Genomic DNA, 17,304 nt, shown 5'->3' with positions numbered 1-17,304 from the left:
TATTCTTCTAGAATTTCCGCGGGAATTGTTCTAAGGAGTACCCTGCCAGGAGTTCCCCGGGAATTCTTCCAGATGTTCCTCGGGAATTCTTCCAGAAGTTCCTCGGGAATTCTTCTAGAAGTTCCTCAGGAATTCTTCCAGAAGTTCCTCGGGAATTCTTCCAGAAGTTCCTCGGGAATTCTTCCAGAAAATCCTCAGGATTTCTTCCAGAAGTTCCTCCGGAATTCTTCCAGAAGATCCTCGGGAATTCTTCCAGAAAATCCTCAGGATTTCTTCCAGAAGTTCCTCCGGAATTCTTCTAGATGTTCCACAGGAATTCTTCTAGAAGTTCCACAGGAATTCTTCCTGAAGTTCCTCGGGAATTCTTCCAGAAGTTCCTCGGGAATTCTTCTAGAAGTGACTCAAGAATTCTTCCAGAAGTTCCTCGGGAATTCTTCCAGAAGATCCTCGGGAATTCTTCCAGAAAATCCTCAGGATTTCTTCCAGAAGTTCCTCCGGAATTCTTCTAGAAGTTCCACAGGAATTCTTCTAGAAGTTCCACAGGAATTCTTCCAGAAGTTCCTCGGGAATTCTTCCAGAAGTTCCTCGGGAATTCTTCTAGAAGTGACTCAAGAATTCTTCCAGAAGTTCCTCGGGAATTCTTCCAGAAGTTCCTCGGGAATTCTTCCAGAAGATCATCGGGAATTCTTCCAGAAGATCCTCGGGAATTCTTCCAGAAAATCCTCATGATTTCTTCCAGAAGTTCCTCGGGAATTCTTCCAGAAGATCATCGGGAATTCTTCCAGAAGATCATCGGGAATTCTTCCAGAAGATCCTCAGGATTTCTTCCAGAAGTTCCTCCGGAATTCTTCTAGAAGTTCCTCGGGAATTCTTCCAGAAGTTCCTCGGGAATTCTTCCAGAAAATCCTCAGGATTTCTTCCAGAAGTTCCTCCGGAATTCTTCTAGAAGTTCCACAGGAATTCTTCTAGAAGTTCCACAGGAATTCTTCCAGAAGTTCCTCGGGAATTCTTCCAGAAGTTCCTCGGGAATTCTTCTAGAAGTGACTCAAGAATTCTTCCAGAAGTTCCTCGGGAATTCTTCCAGAAGTTCCTCGGGAATTCTTCCAGAAGATCATCGGGAATTCTTCCAGAAGATCCTCGGGAATTCTTCCAGAAAATCCTCATGATTTCTTCCAGAAGTTCCTCGGGAATTCTTCCAGAAGATCATCGGGAATTCTTCCAGAAGATCATCGGGAATTCTTCCAGAAGATCCTCAGGATTTCTTCCAGAAGTTCCTCCGGAATTCTTCTAGAAGTTCCTCGGGAATTCTTCCAGAAGTTCCTCGGGAATTCTTCCAGAAGTTCCTCGGGAATTCTTCCAGAAGATCCTCGGGAATTCTTCCAGAAGTTCCTCGGAAATTCTTCCAGAAGTTCCTCGGGAATTCTTCCAGAAGTTCCTCGGGAATTCTTCCAGAAGTTCCTCGGGAATTCTTCCAGAAGTTCCTCGGGAATTCTTCCAGAAGTTCCTCGGGAATTCTTCAAGAAGTTCATCGGGAATTCTTCAAGAAGTTCATCGGGAATTCTTCCAGAAGTTCCTCGGGAATTCTTCCAGAAGTTCCTCGGGAATTCTTCCAGAAGTTCCTCGGGAATTCTTCCAGAAGTTCCTCGGGAATTCTTCCAGAAGTTCCTCGGGAATTCTTCCAGAAGTTCCTCGGGAATTCTTCCAGAAGTTCCTCGGGAATTCTTCCAGAAGTTCCTCGGGAATTCTTCCAGAAGTTCCTCGGGAATTCTTCCAGAAGTTCCTCGGGAATTCTTCCAGAAGTTCCTCGGGAATTCTTCCAGAAGTTCCTCGGGAATTCTTCCAGAAGTTCCTTGGGAATTCTTCCAGAAGTTCCTCGGGAATTCTTCCAGAAGTTCCTCGGGAATTCTTCCAGAAGTCCCTCGGGAATTCTTCCAGAAGTCCCTCGGGAATTCTTCCAGAAGTTCCTCGGGAATTCTTCCAGAAGTTCCTCGGGAATTCTTCCAGAAGTTCCTCGGGAATTCTTCCAGAAGTTCCTCGGGAATTCTTCCAGAAGTTCCTCGGGAATTCTTCCAGAAGTTCCTCGGGAATTCTTCCAGAAGATCATCGGGAATTCTTCCAGAAGATCCTCGGGAATTCTTCCAGAAGTTCCTCGGACATTCTTCCAGAAGTTCCTCGGGAATTCTTCCAGAAGTTCCTCGGGAATTCTTCCAGAAGTTCCTCGGGAATTCTTCCAGAAGTTCCTCGGGAATTCTTCCAGAAGTTCATCGGGAATTCTTCCAGAAGTTCCTCGGGATTTCTTCAAGAAGTTCATCGGGAAATCTTCCAGAAGTTCCTCGGGAATTCTTCCAGAAGTTCCTCGGGAATTCTTCCAGAAGTTCCTCGGGAATTCTTCAAGAAGTTCATCGGGAATTCTTCCAGAAGTTCCTCGGGAATTCTTCCAGGAGTTCCTCGGGAATTCTTCCAGAAGTTCCTCGGGAATTCTTCCAGAAGTTCCTCAGGAATTCTTCAAGAAGTTCATCGGGAATTCTTCCAGATTTTCCTCGAGAATTCTTCCAGGAGTTCCTCGGAAATTCTTCCAGAAGTTCCTCGGGAATTCTTCCAGAAGTTCCTCGGGAATTCTTCCAGAAGTTCCTCGGGAATTCTTCCAGAAGTTCCTCGGGAATTCTTCAAGAAGTTCCTCGGGAATTCTTCCAGAAGTTCCTCGGGAATTCTTCCAGAAGTTCCTCGGGAATTCTTCCAGAAGTTCCTCGGGAATTCTTCCAGAAGATCATCGGGAATTCTTCCAGAAGATCCTCGGGAATTCTTCCAGAAGATCCTCGGGAATTCTTCCAGAAGTTACTCGGGAACTCTTCCAGAAGTTCCTCGGGAATTCTTCCAGAAGTTCCTCGGGAATTCTTCCAGAAGTTCCTCGAGAATTCTTCCAGAAGTTCCTCGGAAATTCTTCCAGAAGTTCCTCGGGAATTCTTCCAGAAGTTCCTCGGGAATTCTTTCAGAAGTTCCTCGGGAATTCTTCCAGAAGTTACTCGGGAATTCTTCCAGAAGTTCCTCGAGAATTCTTCCAGAAGTTCCTCGAGAATTCTTCCAGAAGTTCCTCGGAAATTCTTCCAGAAGTTCCTCGGGAATTCTTCCAGAAGTTCCTCGGGAATTCTTGCAGAAGCTCCTCGGGAATTCTTCCAGAAGTTCCTCGGGAATTCTTCTAGAAGTTACTCAGGAATTCTTCCAGAAATTCCTCGGAAATTCTTCCAGAAGTTCCTTGGGAATTCTTCCAGAAGTTCCTCGGGAATTCTTCCAGAAGTTCCTCGGGAATTGTTTCAGAATATCATCGGGAATTCTTCCAGAAGATCCTCGGGAATTCTTCCAGAAGTTCCTCGGAAATTCTTCCAGAAGTTCCTCGAGAATTCTTCCAGAAGTTCCTCGGGAATTCTTGCAGAAGTTCCTCGGGAATTCTTCCAGAAGTTCCTCGGGAATTCTTCTAGAAGTTACTCAGGAATTCTTCCAGAAGTTCCTCGGAAATTCTTCCAGAAGTTCCTCGGAAATTCTTCCAGAACTTCCTCGGGAATTCTTCCAGAAGTTCATCGGGAATTCTTCTAGAAGTTCCTCAGGAATTCTTCCAGAAGTTCCTCGGGAATTCTTCCAGAAGATCCTCGGGAATTCTTCCATAAAATTCTCAGGATTTCTTCCAGAAGTTCCTCCGGAATTCGGAATTCTTCCAGAAAGTCCTCATGATTTCTTCCGTAAGTTCCTCGGGAATTCTTCCAGAAGATCATCGGGAATTCTTCCAGAAGATCCTCGGGAATTCTTCCAGAAGTTACTCGGGAATTCTTCCAGAAGTTCCTCGGGAATTCTTCCATAAGTTACTCCGGAATTCTTTCAGAAGATCCCCGGGAATTCTTCCAGAAGATCCTTGGGAATTCTTCCAGAAGTTCCTCGGGAATTCTTCCAGAAGTTCCTCGGGCATTCTTCAAGAAGTTCATCGGGAATTCTTCCAGAAGTTCTTCGGGAATTCTTCCAGAAGTTCCTCGGGAATTCTTCCAGAAGTTCCTCGGGAATTCTTCCAGAAGTTCCTCGGGAATTCTTCCAGAAGTTCCTCGGGAATTCTTCCAGAAGTTCCTCGGGAATTCTTCCAGAAGTTCCTCGGGAATTCTTCCAGAAGATCATCGGGATTTCTTCCAGAAGATCCTCGGGAATTCTTCCAGAAGATCCTCGGGAATTCTTCCAGAAGATCCTCGGGAATTCTTCCAGAAGTTACTCGGGAATTCTTCCAGAAGTTCCTCGGGAATTCTTCCAGAAGTTCCTCGAGAATTCTTCCAGAAGTTCCTCGAGAATTCTTCCAGAAGTTCCTCGAAAATTCTTCCAGAAGTTCCTCGGGAATTGTTCCAGAAGATCATCGGGAATAATTCCAGAAGATCCTCGGGAATTCTTCCAGAAGTTCCCGGAAAAATTGAAGAACTTCTAGTAGAACTCCCGAGCAACTTCTGGAAGAATTCCCGGGGAACTTCTGGAAGAATTCCCGAGGAACTTCTGGAAGAATTCCCGAGGAACTTCTGGAAGAATTCCCGAGGAACTTCTGGAAGAATTCCCGAGGAACTTCTGGAAGAATTCCCGAGGAACTTCTGGAAGAATTCCCGAGGAACTTCTGGAAGAATTCCCGAGGAACTTCTGGAAGAATTCCCGAGGAACTTCTGGAAGAATTCCCGAGGAACTTCTGGAAGAATTCCCGAGGAACTTCTGGAAGAATTCCCGAGGAACTTCTGGAAGAATTCCCGAGGAACTTCTGGAAGAATTCCCGAGGAACTTCTGGAAGAATTCCCGAGGAACTTCTGGAAGAATTCCCGAGGAACTTCTGGAAGAATTCCCGAGGAACTTCTGGAAGAATTCCCGAGGAACTTCTGGAAGAATTCCCGAGGAACTTCTGCAAGAATTCCCGAGGAACTTCTGCAAGAATTCCCGAGGAACTTCTGCAAGAATTCCCGAGGAACTTCTGCAAGAATTCCCGAGGAACTTCTGCAAGAATTCCCGAGGAACTTCTGCAAGAATTCCCGAGGAACTTCTGCAAGAATTCCCGAGGAACTTCTGCAAGAATTCCCGAGGAACTTCTGCAAGAATTCCCGAGGAACTTCTGCAAGAATTCCCGAGGAACTTCTGCAAGAATTCCCGAGGAACTTCTGCAAGAATTCCCGAGGAACTTCTGCAAGAATTCCCGAGGAACTTCTGCAAGAATTCCCGAGGAACTTCTGCAAGAATTCCCGAGGAACTTCTGCAAGAATTCCCGAGGAACTTCTGCAAGAATTCCCGAGGAACTTCTGCAAGAATTCCCGAGGAACTTCTGCAAGAATTCCCGAGGAACTTCTGCAAGAATTCCCGAGGAACTTCTGCAAGAATTCCTGAGGAACTTCTGCAAGAATTCCTGAGGAACTTCTGCAAGAATTCCTGAGGAACTTCTGCAAGAATTCCTGAGGAACTTCTGCAAGAATTCCCGAGGAACTTCTGCAAGAATTCCTGAGGAACTTCTGCTAGAATTCCCGAGGAACTTCTGCAAGAATTCCCGAGGAACTTCTGCAAGAACTCCCGAGGAACTTCTGCAAGAATTCCCGAGGAATTCCTAGAAGAATTCCAGAGGAATTCCTAGAAGAATTCCCGAGGAATTCCTAGAAGAATTTCCTAGGTATTTCTGGAAGAATTCCTGAGTAACTTCTAGAAGAATTCCCGAGGAACTTCTGGAAGAATTCCCGAGGAACTTCTGGAAGAAATCCTGAGGATTTTCTGGAAGAATTCCCAAGGAACTTCTGGGAGAATTCCTGAGGATCTTCTGGAAGAATTCCCGAGGATCTTCTGGAAGCATTCCCGATGAACTTCTGGAAGAATTCCCGAGGAACTTCTGGAAGAATTCCCGAGGAACTTCTGGAAGAATTCCCGAGGAACTTCTGGAAGAATTCCCGAGGAACTTCTGGAAGAATTCCCGAGGAACTTCTGGAAGAATTTCCGAGGAACTTCTGGAAGAATTCCCAAAGAACTTCTGGAGGAATTCCCAAAGAACTTCTGGAAGAATTCCCGAGGAACTTCTTGAAGAATTTCCAAGGAACTTCTGGAAGAATTCCCGAGGAACTTCTGGAATAATTCCCGAGGAACTTCTGGAATAATTCCCGAGGAACTTCTGGAAGAAATCCTGAGGATTTTATGGAAGAATTCACGAGGAACTTCTGGGAGAATTCCTGAGTATCTTCTGGAAGAATTCCCGAGGATCTTCTGGAAGAATTCCCGATGAACTTCTGGAAGAATTCCCGAGGAACTTCTGGAAGAATTCCCGTAGAACTTCTGGAAGAATTCCCGTAGAACTTCTGGAAGAATTCCCGAGGAACTTCTGGAAGAATTCTCGATGAACTTCTGAAAGAATTCCCGAGGAACTTCTTGAAGAATTCCCGAGGAACTTCTTGAAGAATTCCCGAGGAACTTCTTGAAGAATTCCCGAGGAACTTCTGGAAGAATTCCCGAGGAACTTCTGGAAGAATTCCCGAGGAACTTCTGGAAGAATTCCCGAGGAACTTCTGGAAGAATTCCCGAGGAACTTCTGGAAGAATTCCCGAGGAACTTCTGGAAGAATTCCCGAGGAACTTCTGGAAGAATTCCCGAGGAACTTCTGGAAGAATTCCCGAGGAACTTCTGGAAGAATTCCCGAGGAACTTCTGGAAGAATTCCCGAGGAACTTCTGGAAGAATTCCCGAGGAACTTCTGGAAGAATTCCCGAGGAACTTCTGGAAAAATTCCCGAGGAACTTCTGGAAGAATTCCCGAGGAACTTCTGGAAGAAATCCTGAGGATTTTCTGGAAGAATTCCCGAGGAACTTCTGGAAGAATTCCTGTGGAACTTCTAGAAGAATTCCGGAGGAACTTCTGGAAGAAATCCTGAGGATTTTCTGGAAGAATTCCCGAGGATCTTCTGGATGAATTCCCGAGGAACTTCTGGAAGAATTCCTGAGGAACTTTTGGAAGAATTCTCGAGGAACTTCTTGAAGAATTCCCGAGGAACTTCTGGAAGAATTCCCGAGGAACTTCTGGAAGAATTCCCGAGGAACTTCTGGAATAATTCCCGAGGAACTTCTGGAAGAAATCCTGAGGATTTTCTGGAAGAATTCCCGAGGAACTTCTGGGAGAATTCCTGAGGATCTTCTGGAAGAATTCCCAAGGATCTTCTGGAAGAATTCCCGATGAACTTCTGGAAGAATTCCCGAGGAACTTCTGGAAGAATTCCCAAGGAATTTCTGGAAGAATTCCCAAGGAACTTCTGGAAGAATTCCCAAGGAACTTCTGGAAGAATTCCCAAGGAACTTCTGGAAGAATTCCCAAGGAACTTCTAGAAGAATTCCTGAGGAACTTCTGGATGAACTCCTAGAAAAATTCCCGAAGAATTCCCGAGGAATTCCTAGAAGAATCCCCGAGGAATTCCTAGAAGTATTCCCGAGGAATTTCCAGAAAAATTTCCGAGAAATTCCTAGAAAAGTTCCCGAGGAATTCCTGAAAGAATTCCCGAGGAATTCCTGAAAGAATTCCCGAGGAATTCCTGAAAGAATTCCCGAGGAATTCCTAGAAGAATTTCCTAGGAATTTCTGGAAGAATTCCTGAAAAACTTCTAGAAGAATCCTCGAGGAACTTCTGGAAGAATTCCCGAGGAACTTCTGTAATAATTACCTAGGAACTTCTGGAAGAAGTCCTGAGCATTTTCTGGAAGAATTCCTCGGGGAGCTTCTAGAGGAATTCCTAGGGAACTCCTGCAAGAATCCTCATGGAACTCTTGGAGGAATCCTCATGGAACTCCTGGAGGAATCCTCAGGGAACTCCTGGAGGAATCCTCAGGGAACTCCTGGAGGAATTCTCGGGGAACTCCCGGAGGAGTCCTTACGGAACTCCTGAAAAATCCCCGGAGAACTCCTGAAGGAATTTTTTGAGGATTTCCCAGGGAACTTCTGGAAGAATCCTCAGTGAACTCTTGGAGGAATTCCCAGTTGACTCCTGGAGGAATCCTTACGGACCTCCTGAAAAATTCTCGGAGAAGTTCTTGAGGAATTTCTGGAGGATCAGTGAACATTGCAGAAATTCCCAGGGAACTCCTGGAGGAATCCTCGGGGAACTTCTGGGGGATTCTTTGGAGAACTCCTGGAGGAATCCCCAGAGAACTCCTGGAGGAATCCCTAGGGAACTCCTGGAGGATTCCCCAGGGAAGTTCTGGAGGAATCCCCAGAGAACTCCCGAAGGAATCCCTAGGGAACTCCTGGAAGAATCCTCATGGAACTCTTGGAGAAATCCCCAGGGAGCTCCTGGAGGAATCCCCTGGGAACTCCTGCAGGAATCTCCAGAACTGCTGGAGGATTAAGCAGGACACTCCTGAAATCTTTAGAGTGCTTCTGGTGGAATTCCCAGGAAACTCCTGAAGGAATTTTCGGGGAACTCCCAAAAGAATCCTTTCGGAACTCCAGAAAATTCCCCGGAGAACTCCTGGAGGAATTTCCGGAGGATTCCGCAGAGAACTCCTGAAGGAATCTCCAGTGAATTCCTGGAGGAATCACCAGGGAACTCCTACAGGAATCACCAGGGAACTCCTGGAGGAATCCCCTGGGAACTCCTGGAGGAATCCCCAGGGAACTTCTGGAGGAATCCTTTCGGAACTCCAGAAAATTCCCCGGAGAACTCCTGGAGGAATTTCCGGAGGATTCCGCAGAGAACTCCTACAAGAATCACCAGGGAACTCCTGGAGGAATCCCCTGGGAACTCCTGGAGGAATCCCCAGGGAACTCCTGGAGGAATCCCCAGGGAACTCTGGAGAAATCTCTATGAAACTCCTAGAGGAATCCACAGGGAACTCCTGGAGGAATCACCAGGGAACTCCTACAGGAATCATCACGGAACTCCTGGAGGAATCCCCTGGGAACTCCTGGAGGAATCCCCAGGGAACTTCTGGAGGAATCTCTAGAGAACTCCTGGAAGAAACCTCAAGGAACTCCTGGAGGAATCCCCAAGGAACTCCTTGAGAAAACCTTAGCGAACTCCTTGAGAAAACCTTAGGGAACTGCTGGAGGAATCCCTGGATAACTTGTGGAGGAATCCTTCAGGTACTCTTGGAGGAATATCCGGAGGAATTCCCGAGGAACGCTTCCCGGAATTCCCGGAAGAATCCCCGTAAATTTCACGAAGGAATTTTCGGTGACCTCGTGGAGGGTTTCCTAGAAAATCTCAGAGAACTCCCGTAGGAATCCCCATGGAACTCATGGAGGAATTTGTGGGACCTCTTCGAGGAATTGCTGGGGATCCCCTGTGAACACCTGCTGAAAATTCCTGAGGAAATCCTGAAAAATCCATGGGGAACTTATGGAAAAACTTAAAGGAAGTCAAAGAGAAATTCCTGAAAATTTTCAAGTGATACATATTTACGAGGACCTTCATTAAGTTTTCCTGAGATACTTCTTGAAGAATTCCTGATGAACTCCTGGAGTAATTCTCTAAGAACTGCTGGAGAAATTATTGAGAAACTTCTGGGGATCTCCTTGAGTAATTCCACGGAGAATATCTGGAGAATTACCCGGGAGACTGAATGATTTTTTGTGGAATTCTTGTAAATATTCCCGTGGAACTGCGGAAGAAAGTTCCAGGATAATCATGAACGAAATCTTATGGAAATCTTGAAGGGATTCATGTATAATTACTGGAGTATTTCTTGGAAAATTCTGAAAGGAATTTTCGGATATTTTATGGAGAAATTACCAAAGAAATTTTAATTAAATTTCTAGTAGAAAATACACCGCACATTTAGGGAAGCTTATATAACTCTCATGGAATTCCCAAAAATATATCTGAAGAAGCCGTCCCGGCTTCCATGCAAATTATTGGAAGAATTCCCGAGGAATCCCTAGAAGAATTACATGAAAAATCTGCAGTATTCTCGGGGAAATCCTGGAGAAATACTCGGAAAGCTCCTAAGGGTATTCCCGGAGTACTCCTGGGGGATTGCATGCGGAAGTTCTGGTGGAATTTCCAGGATTATTCTAGAGAAATTCCCAAGAAACTCTTGGGAATTATTGATGAACTCCTTGCGACAATTTTCCACTTCTTAAAAACATCCCAGAAGGAATTTTGGGAGAACTCCAAGAGGAAACAGCTAGCTCTCAGAAAGTACTCCTGGAAGAATCTAAAAAAAACCGTTGAGGAAATCCCGGACTCCTTGAGGAACCGCATAAAAAAAGTCATGGATGAGATTACCGACAACCGAGCCGACAACATTATTCCTGTTTCTCCTGCACTTCCAATCCAGAATATCTCCAGAAACCTCCCTGGAACGAAAATTAACCCCGTAATTTCACCGAAATCACCAAGCCGAAATCGCCAACCAGAACTTAGTTTCGTTTCCGCTCAATGTTATTGTTTTTTTAGTTCGCCAACATAAACGTCAACCTATATCAAGTTGGCGTAGTGTGAACACCTTACTTGATATAGGATATCATCTCGCTATATTACTTGATATAGAGCGCAGTGTGAACGTAGCATAAAAACCTATGAAAACAACTCTTGAAACAACCAAGGAATTGGCATCCCTATCCCACCAATGCAATGTTTTCGTAGGGGAACGTTCAAAAATTACGTCCAATATTTGGGGGAGGGGGGGGGTCTAGAAAAGTGTGACAGTACGTGTATTGGGTATAGAGAAATTGCGTGACAGAGGGGGGAGGGGGGGTCTAGAAATGTCGAAAAACGATGGACGTAATTTTTGAATCTTCCCTAGCCAGCATAACAGCGGCTCAAGCGTAGGGCTCAAGCTGACAACCTATCTTTCAACACAGCAGCATAATTTTAATGCGGGGTAAGAAAACAAGAAGACCATAGCAGTCCCCTGGAAACAACTCAGCATTAGCAAAAATATGTTTGTCAAAAAAAAAATAATCGACTTCCAACCATATTCATAAGGCCGGAACAAATCTCATTTTCTTCTTTTGTCACTGTGCTGACTCGTCAAGGGGGGGGATGATAAATAATAAATGTATTTGATGAAAAATTACCCAAACAATTAGGCAAAATCGTCAAACTCATCGGATTTGTTAAGAAATTTTCTCGACGACTCTAATTTCGCTTTAAAATTTTTAAATTTCTTAAATAATTGATTGATACACCAAGCGGTAAGAAGAAGAGTTTTGACATCCAAGCGGTGTGCCGTTTACATCCATCGACCAATCAGCGACGAGGATCTAATCGACGGCACACCGCTTGGATGTCAAAACTTCTTCTTCTTTTCGCTTGGTGCATCAATCAATTTATTTGTATCCCCCCTCAAAATGTCAAATTCCGACAAAAAATTTCCGTGGTGGGAGGGGGGGGGGGGGGGTGACATGAGAGAAAATCGAAATTTGTGTAAGCCTAATATGTTTTCCGTGTACGAGCGAGATTTATAACCGTGGCGGGCTAACAGCCACATCGGAAAGAGAGTTTGTTATGATCGGAAACATGTTCCACATTGTTCCACACCGGTGAAATAACACACGCACACCGATGTACCAGCTTTGACAGTTGTGTCTGAAATTTTGTTTTGACAACGCAACAACAGTTTTTTTTTCTCCGTTTTGCTCTCTTGTGCCGCTTTCGTCGTGCATTCGGATCGTCATCATCTCTGCCTAATTTCGATTCCGCCCGCGATTCAGCAGAATTTCACTTTGCGGGTGTGATCTAGATTCGGGGCTAGGGAACGTGCCGCCGTGATTTCACCAATAAATCGCGACAGTAAAAATCAACCAAACCCGTTCGATCGTTTTGGGTGTGAGGAGATTCAATCAAAATAATACAGCGAGCACCAGGCGGAGGCGGCGGACAAGATGACGTCCAAGCTGGAGATCAACGTACGGAGCTTGATTGCCCAATGCGAAGAACTTGCCTCGGTTGATCAACAGGACTGGAGACTGAAGAAGTACATCAAATCGCTGGACACCATGATCTCAGAGCTGGAGGATCAATTTGAGTAAGTTTGTGCAATATTTGTCATGAGTGGTGATATTCATTTCTGTGTCAGTCGATGCATCGATATCATAAAAGTGATAACGGATTCCTGGTGGATTTTTCAGGTCAAGCGAAAAACCGAACAAGTTTATTGGTCAACACGACCACAATTGAAATAGCTTATCAAACAGTGTTTATTTGTTCGAAAGTAGTTTTCCAATTATTAGGACTTACTTGATATTTGGTAGACTCCGATATGTTGGCGGACTGCAAAATGCTCTCCGTTGAATCTAAGCTAAATGATGAATCCCACTAGGCGAGGTTTTGGATGAATCTTTTTTTTTAGTTTTTATTTTTGTGTATTTTAACTTAGATATTTGGATGAATCGTTTTAAGAACTCCTAGAATCAAATTATTTCATTAGCCCTTAGATCCTGATTCTACTCTACTGCAAACGGTCATCGTGTTCACGATCTGTCACGGAGTCTGAGCTAGCATAGTGTTGAGGCTTTGCTATCCAGCAAGATTTTGCTGAAGATAACGGGATCGATCCCAGTCGATCCATCGAAAATATTTTGTAATAGAAAACTAAATGACTTGCTTTTCCGATAAGTATCTATGTGCAAAATGGTAGATGAAGCCCTTAGTTAATAATTGTAGAAGCAGGCTGTGTCCTAGTGTGAACATAATGTTAAGAAAATCTGATTTAATCCACCTGTGATTTGTGATGAATCCTTCTTATACTTATTAAAATTATTGTTGCATTATTCGTATTTAACATATTTATATTTATATTGTATGACATTTCGCAGTGTCCCATTTGGCGGTATTACATTTTGCGGTTTGTACCATTTCGCCGTTTTTCCCTCAAAGGATGTATATTTCAGAATTCAGAACGAATCTAAACCCACATAGAAGAAATAGGAATATAAACACATATCTCTCTTATTATTTGTCATTACAAATAAACCAACATGCATGGAATATAGACTGTTTCAGAAATTATAAATACACTTTGATTTTTTTAAGTGTTTTGATGATTTTGACCAATTGTTTTCACAATACAGTATATTGCATTCCACATTTTTACGTTTCATGTAAACTGTCATGATATTATGAAAAAAAAAAAACAATCGAGTTCTTCAATTATTTACTTCATGCTTGAAAATTTAATTTGCACAAGGGTGTTTTCAACATTATTTCTAACTAAATTTCAAAAATTATCTTACTCCTTTCCTTATCACATTCGCTACCTCAATAGCTTGTCTAAGAAATGCCGTCATCAAAACCTGGGATAAAATCAGGAGGCCATTTCAACAGAATTTTGATGAGATCAACTTTCTTATTTTTCCAAGGTTTTTCTAAGCAGCGTCCGGACTTCGATACAGTTTCTTAGCGTTTATGAACACATTTCATTACAACTAAGTTTTTTTTTGTAGGTCATCCTATCCTTCAGATGGCAATGCTTGTCATACTATTAACGTTGAACCATTCGTCATTGAAATCATCGTCATCATCAAACATTTAAAAGCAGTTTTTTCGTTCAAATCAAACATTTTTGCAACGAAAATGGATTCACTGTGTTCCACATGAGGAATATAATACTGTGAATACATTTTCGTGGTCGTTATTTTAATTGACAGCGAAAAAACTGCTTTTCTATTTCCGAAAAATGATGACGGATGCTTGAGCCTTAAGGCAAATATAAAAAACAGTTGTTGTGGTATTAGTTTGTTTTACGTTTGTTTCAGCTAGTGGTGCTCAAAATTTTGCTACTTTTTTCTTGCACTATGAAGGCTCTTATGATGGTTCTCGACATTTTTTTCCAGCCAAAATAACTTTAGCTAAAACAGAAACATCTTTTCTTATCGATACAGTAATTTATATAATGTTTATTAAAAAAATGTTTCATTTATGTTTTTTTTTATATTCCACCGTCAAATATTTCATGACCGTTTTGTGCAACTTCCAATTTTCAACCTTTGGTTTACAGATCACGATTTCCCATATTTTGCACGAAATGGTGACAAAGTTGGTATTATTTGTATCCCTACAGTATTTACTACATAACCTATTAGAAACTTTCCTGCATATCACTCTAAAATTAAAATGACAGTCAATCGTTAGTGTATTTATAATTTCTGAAACAGTCTATATAGAACGTGTACCGTACTCTGCCCTTTTTTGCATGTCAGTCCCATGTTGTTTTTCTAGGCGCCTATCTTTTGTACTATAGGTAACTCAAATTATTTTTAATAAAGAATAATTACTTCATGCATACTCTTTTCGTGGCATATTGAGCTGAGAAATGTGGCGGGAAAAATATCAAATTTGTTTTTCATGACAAATATGATTCGCTCCAGGATGATACGGAGCGTGACAATATGGTCCACACAGGAACGTCCGGCACGGAATTCAGCTTGCTGCCGTCGGAGAGTTGCGCCAATCTTCTCCTGTATCCGGTAAAGGATCATTTTGCAGAGGACTTTGAGAACGATACACAGTAATGTAATATGATGCCCCGCCAATTATCGCATACATTCAGGTCGGCCGGAAATGCCGTGGTTTCCTATATGTTGCAGAATAATTGATGCAGTAGTTATGCGGATACTACGGGGTCAGCTTTGAAAATCTCAGCTGATATGCGATCGACCCCGGGGTCCTAGTTGATTTCATGCTACGGATGGCTGTTTCTATCTGCTGCACTGATGGAGCTTCGGTGTTGACACGGGTGATGCGTCGAACCCTTGGCGGATCAAGCTGAGGTGTTGATGGCGTGGCCGACGCTTGAAAAAGGTTTCCAAAGTGCTCGAACCAGCGTTTCAACTGGTCAGCCGGGACGGTCAGTAACTGTCCAGACGTGTCTTTCATGGGCATCGTAGCATTCATCTTTGTCCCACTAAGGTGACGTGAAACATCGTAGAGGAGACGGTGTTAGCGGTTTTCTCGCCTTCCTCGGCTAGGGAGTCCTCCCACGTGCTTTTGTCCCGTCTATATGAGCTTTTAACTTCCTTCTCGAGAGCCGACAGAATAGCGCTGACGGGTTACGGCTCTGGCTCCTTATGTTTTCGCTCGCTCTATCGCGATTTTGGCGTTCCTTCGCTCCTGTATCTGCCTCCATATCATCCGTGATCCACTGCTTTCTCCGGATTCAGGAAGTCAAATTAGCTGTTAAGCTACGACGTAAACGATTACGTGCTCTTCGACGATTAAGCTTGATGAAGATCGCAAAAGGCTTTTATCAAGGGGCCCATCCATAGTGTGTATATACTCTACAGTGCGGAGGTTGAAGAAATTGCCCCTAGACTAAAATATACTTATTTGATTCCAGGAAACCGGAGGACAAGCTTATCACAGAGTACCGCAATCGATGTGCCGAGCTGAAGAAACTCTCAAACTATGTGGAACCGTCGCCCAATTTGGAAAAGAAACGCTTCAAGTCGAAACTGAAGGCTTCGGGAGACAGCGGTGGCGAAGATGTGATGCGCGAAATTCGACAGATTCACGACCAAAAGTTTCAGAAAGAACTGCGCAGCGAACTTTTCAGTGGCAATACGACCATTCGGCGAAGGGCCGGACAAAAGGTTGCTGAAAATCTGGAACAAACCGTGAAGCAGTACTCGGATGTGCAGGAGAAGCTCGCCGAAGATATGCTTCTGTTGACGCGGAACCTCAAGGAGCAGAGTGAAATTTCCAACAAGATCATCAAGCAGGATACGGAGGTTTGGATGGTGAACTGAGGCAATCTCGGGGTTTGTCTAAACTATGTTTATCTTTTTTTTTTGTAGAATCTGAGCAAATCAACCAAACTAACAGACCAGAACATGTCCTCACTGTCGACAGAGTCAGCAAAGCTACAGGAAAGCTCAAGCAAAGCCTGGAAGTGCTGGATGTGGCTGATGATAGGGCTTGTCATGATGATTTTCATATGTGAGTATGATTTCGGGGCGACTTGGGCTAATCTACTTTCGGGTCCTATTCCAAACATGTTTACCATTTCCTCAGAGCTAATCAGTGCCATCGCGCTTGTGTTATATACAAGCGAACTTTTCCAATGCACAGTGTACCTCGTACGAGATGTTGTAACCTATCCTTGATTAAGTGCGGAATTTTCGACAAGGTTGAGCAGAAAATCATGGGTTATCCTATGTTATTAATTTAAATCTACTGTATCACGATACCTAGACTACGTCTTCGGCAGTTCCAAATTACACGCATTGGAAACCGACTTATCGCGGATATGTTTATAACTTCGAGTTATTTTGAACGTCTTTTGGTCAACCTCATTGAACGTCCACGCCTCGTGACCGCACAGGGCTACTGGGAGAATCAGCGACTTATACTGAGCCAATTTCATTTGGGTTCGCAAGTTACGGGACCTATTAATACGCTTTTTCGCTTCACGGGAACGCCATTGTCACAAGTGTTCCAAGATAAATGATTTCCTCAACAACTTCTGCCTCTGCCTCTACCCGCAATCACGTACTTCGTCTTGGTAGAGTTAAGCTGTTTGTACACAGAGTCAAATATTTGTCCAAAAAGAAACTAATGCTCAAAAATCTTGTTTGACTCGATCGAATTTTCATTAGTGTCAAACTGATGTTGTTTCTTGAGTTCTTTCCTTGTCAAATATTTGACCCTGTGTACTACTGGCCTTAATCGTCAAACCTATCCTCCTCACTTGAGAGTTCACTGTCCTTTCCTACGATCGATGCCGATGTGATCAATATCGTACGCAAAACCCTGGAGTACCTATACTGCCCCCACTCGCATAACTGTACCATGTGAATAGGAATCCCAGCAAAGATGGGACTGTTATGCGAGTGGGGGCAGTATAGGATGTGACCGAATGATGGTAGTGTCATTACACTGCACGTCAGACCTTCTCGTTGCTTCGAGTGCAATATTGAACAGTAAATTTGAAAGCGCTTCGCCCTGATTCAATCCATCCAAAACCACAAACGAGGTAGACACTTCATCTGGCGATCTGAAAGTCCAATTAGTTTCGCCAAAAAAAACATTATTTGCCACATCATTTTTTTTACTGAATCGCACGCAACAGTGTTACTAACTTTCACATTCTTCCCACAGTTATGGTGTTATTTATGAAAATAATGAAGAAAAAATCCTACTAAGCGCATTCTACCAGCCACGCTGCTGCCTTGACATGCTTGATGGACCAGTCCAGCAGCAGAACAATTCAAAAATTCCAACAGCCCCTGCCCAATGTCTTTAGTAATCTATACAATATCCTCTGTGTTTTTACGTTTTGTTAGTCTTTTATTTTTAAATTAAAAAGAATATAAATAAATTTTACAAGTATTTGCAAAAGCAG

The 17,304-nt window shown here is 43.5% G+C and overlaps 1 protein-coding gene across 1 annotated transcript; it reads left to right on the top strand.

Annotated features, from left to right (window-relative positions):
* The first annotated feature begins 11,558 nt into the window (after positions 1 to 11,558).
* LOC109411129 (vesicle transport protein USE1) lies at positions 11,559 to 17,303 on the top strand. Its single transcript, XM_019684583.3, has 4 exons — positions 11,559 to 11,991; positions 15,301 to 15,691; positions 15,758 to 15,899; positions 17,061 to 17,303. Exons 1-4 carry the CDS (start codon positions 11,849 to 11,851, stop codon positions 17,102 to 17,104), a joined length of 720 nt encoding a protein of 239 aa, XP_019540128.2. The 5' UTR covers positions 11,559 to 11,848; the 3' UTR covers positions 17,105 to 17,303.
* Position 17,304: the final 1 nt, after the last annotated feature.

The sequence above is a fragment of the Aedes albopictus genome, chromosome 2, assembly GCF_035046485.1.
Source record: "Aedes albopictus strain Foshan chromosome 2, AalbF5, whole genome shotgun sequence".
NCBI lineage: Eukaryota > Metazoa > Arthropoda > Insecta > Diptera > Culicidae > Aedes > Aedes albopictus.
Note: the sequence above shows the minus strand (reverse complement) of the source record. Positions and strands in the feature narration are given on the sequence as shown.

Excerpts from the sequence above, each read along its gene's own strand:
- LOC109411129 (XM_019684583.3), top strand. The coding sequence starts at position 11,849 with ATGACGTCCAAGCTGGAGATCAACGTACGGAGCTTGATTGCCCAATGC. Across the intron at positions 11,992-15,300 it reads GAGCTGGAGGATCAATTTGA|GAAACCGGAGGACAAGCTTA; the intron begins GTAAGTTTGTGC and ends ATTTGATTCCAG. Across the intron at positions 15,900-17,060 it reads TGTCATGATGATTTTCATAT|TTATGGTGTTATTTATGAAA; the intron begins GTGAGTATGATT and ends TTCTTCCCACAG.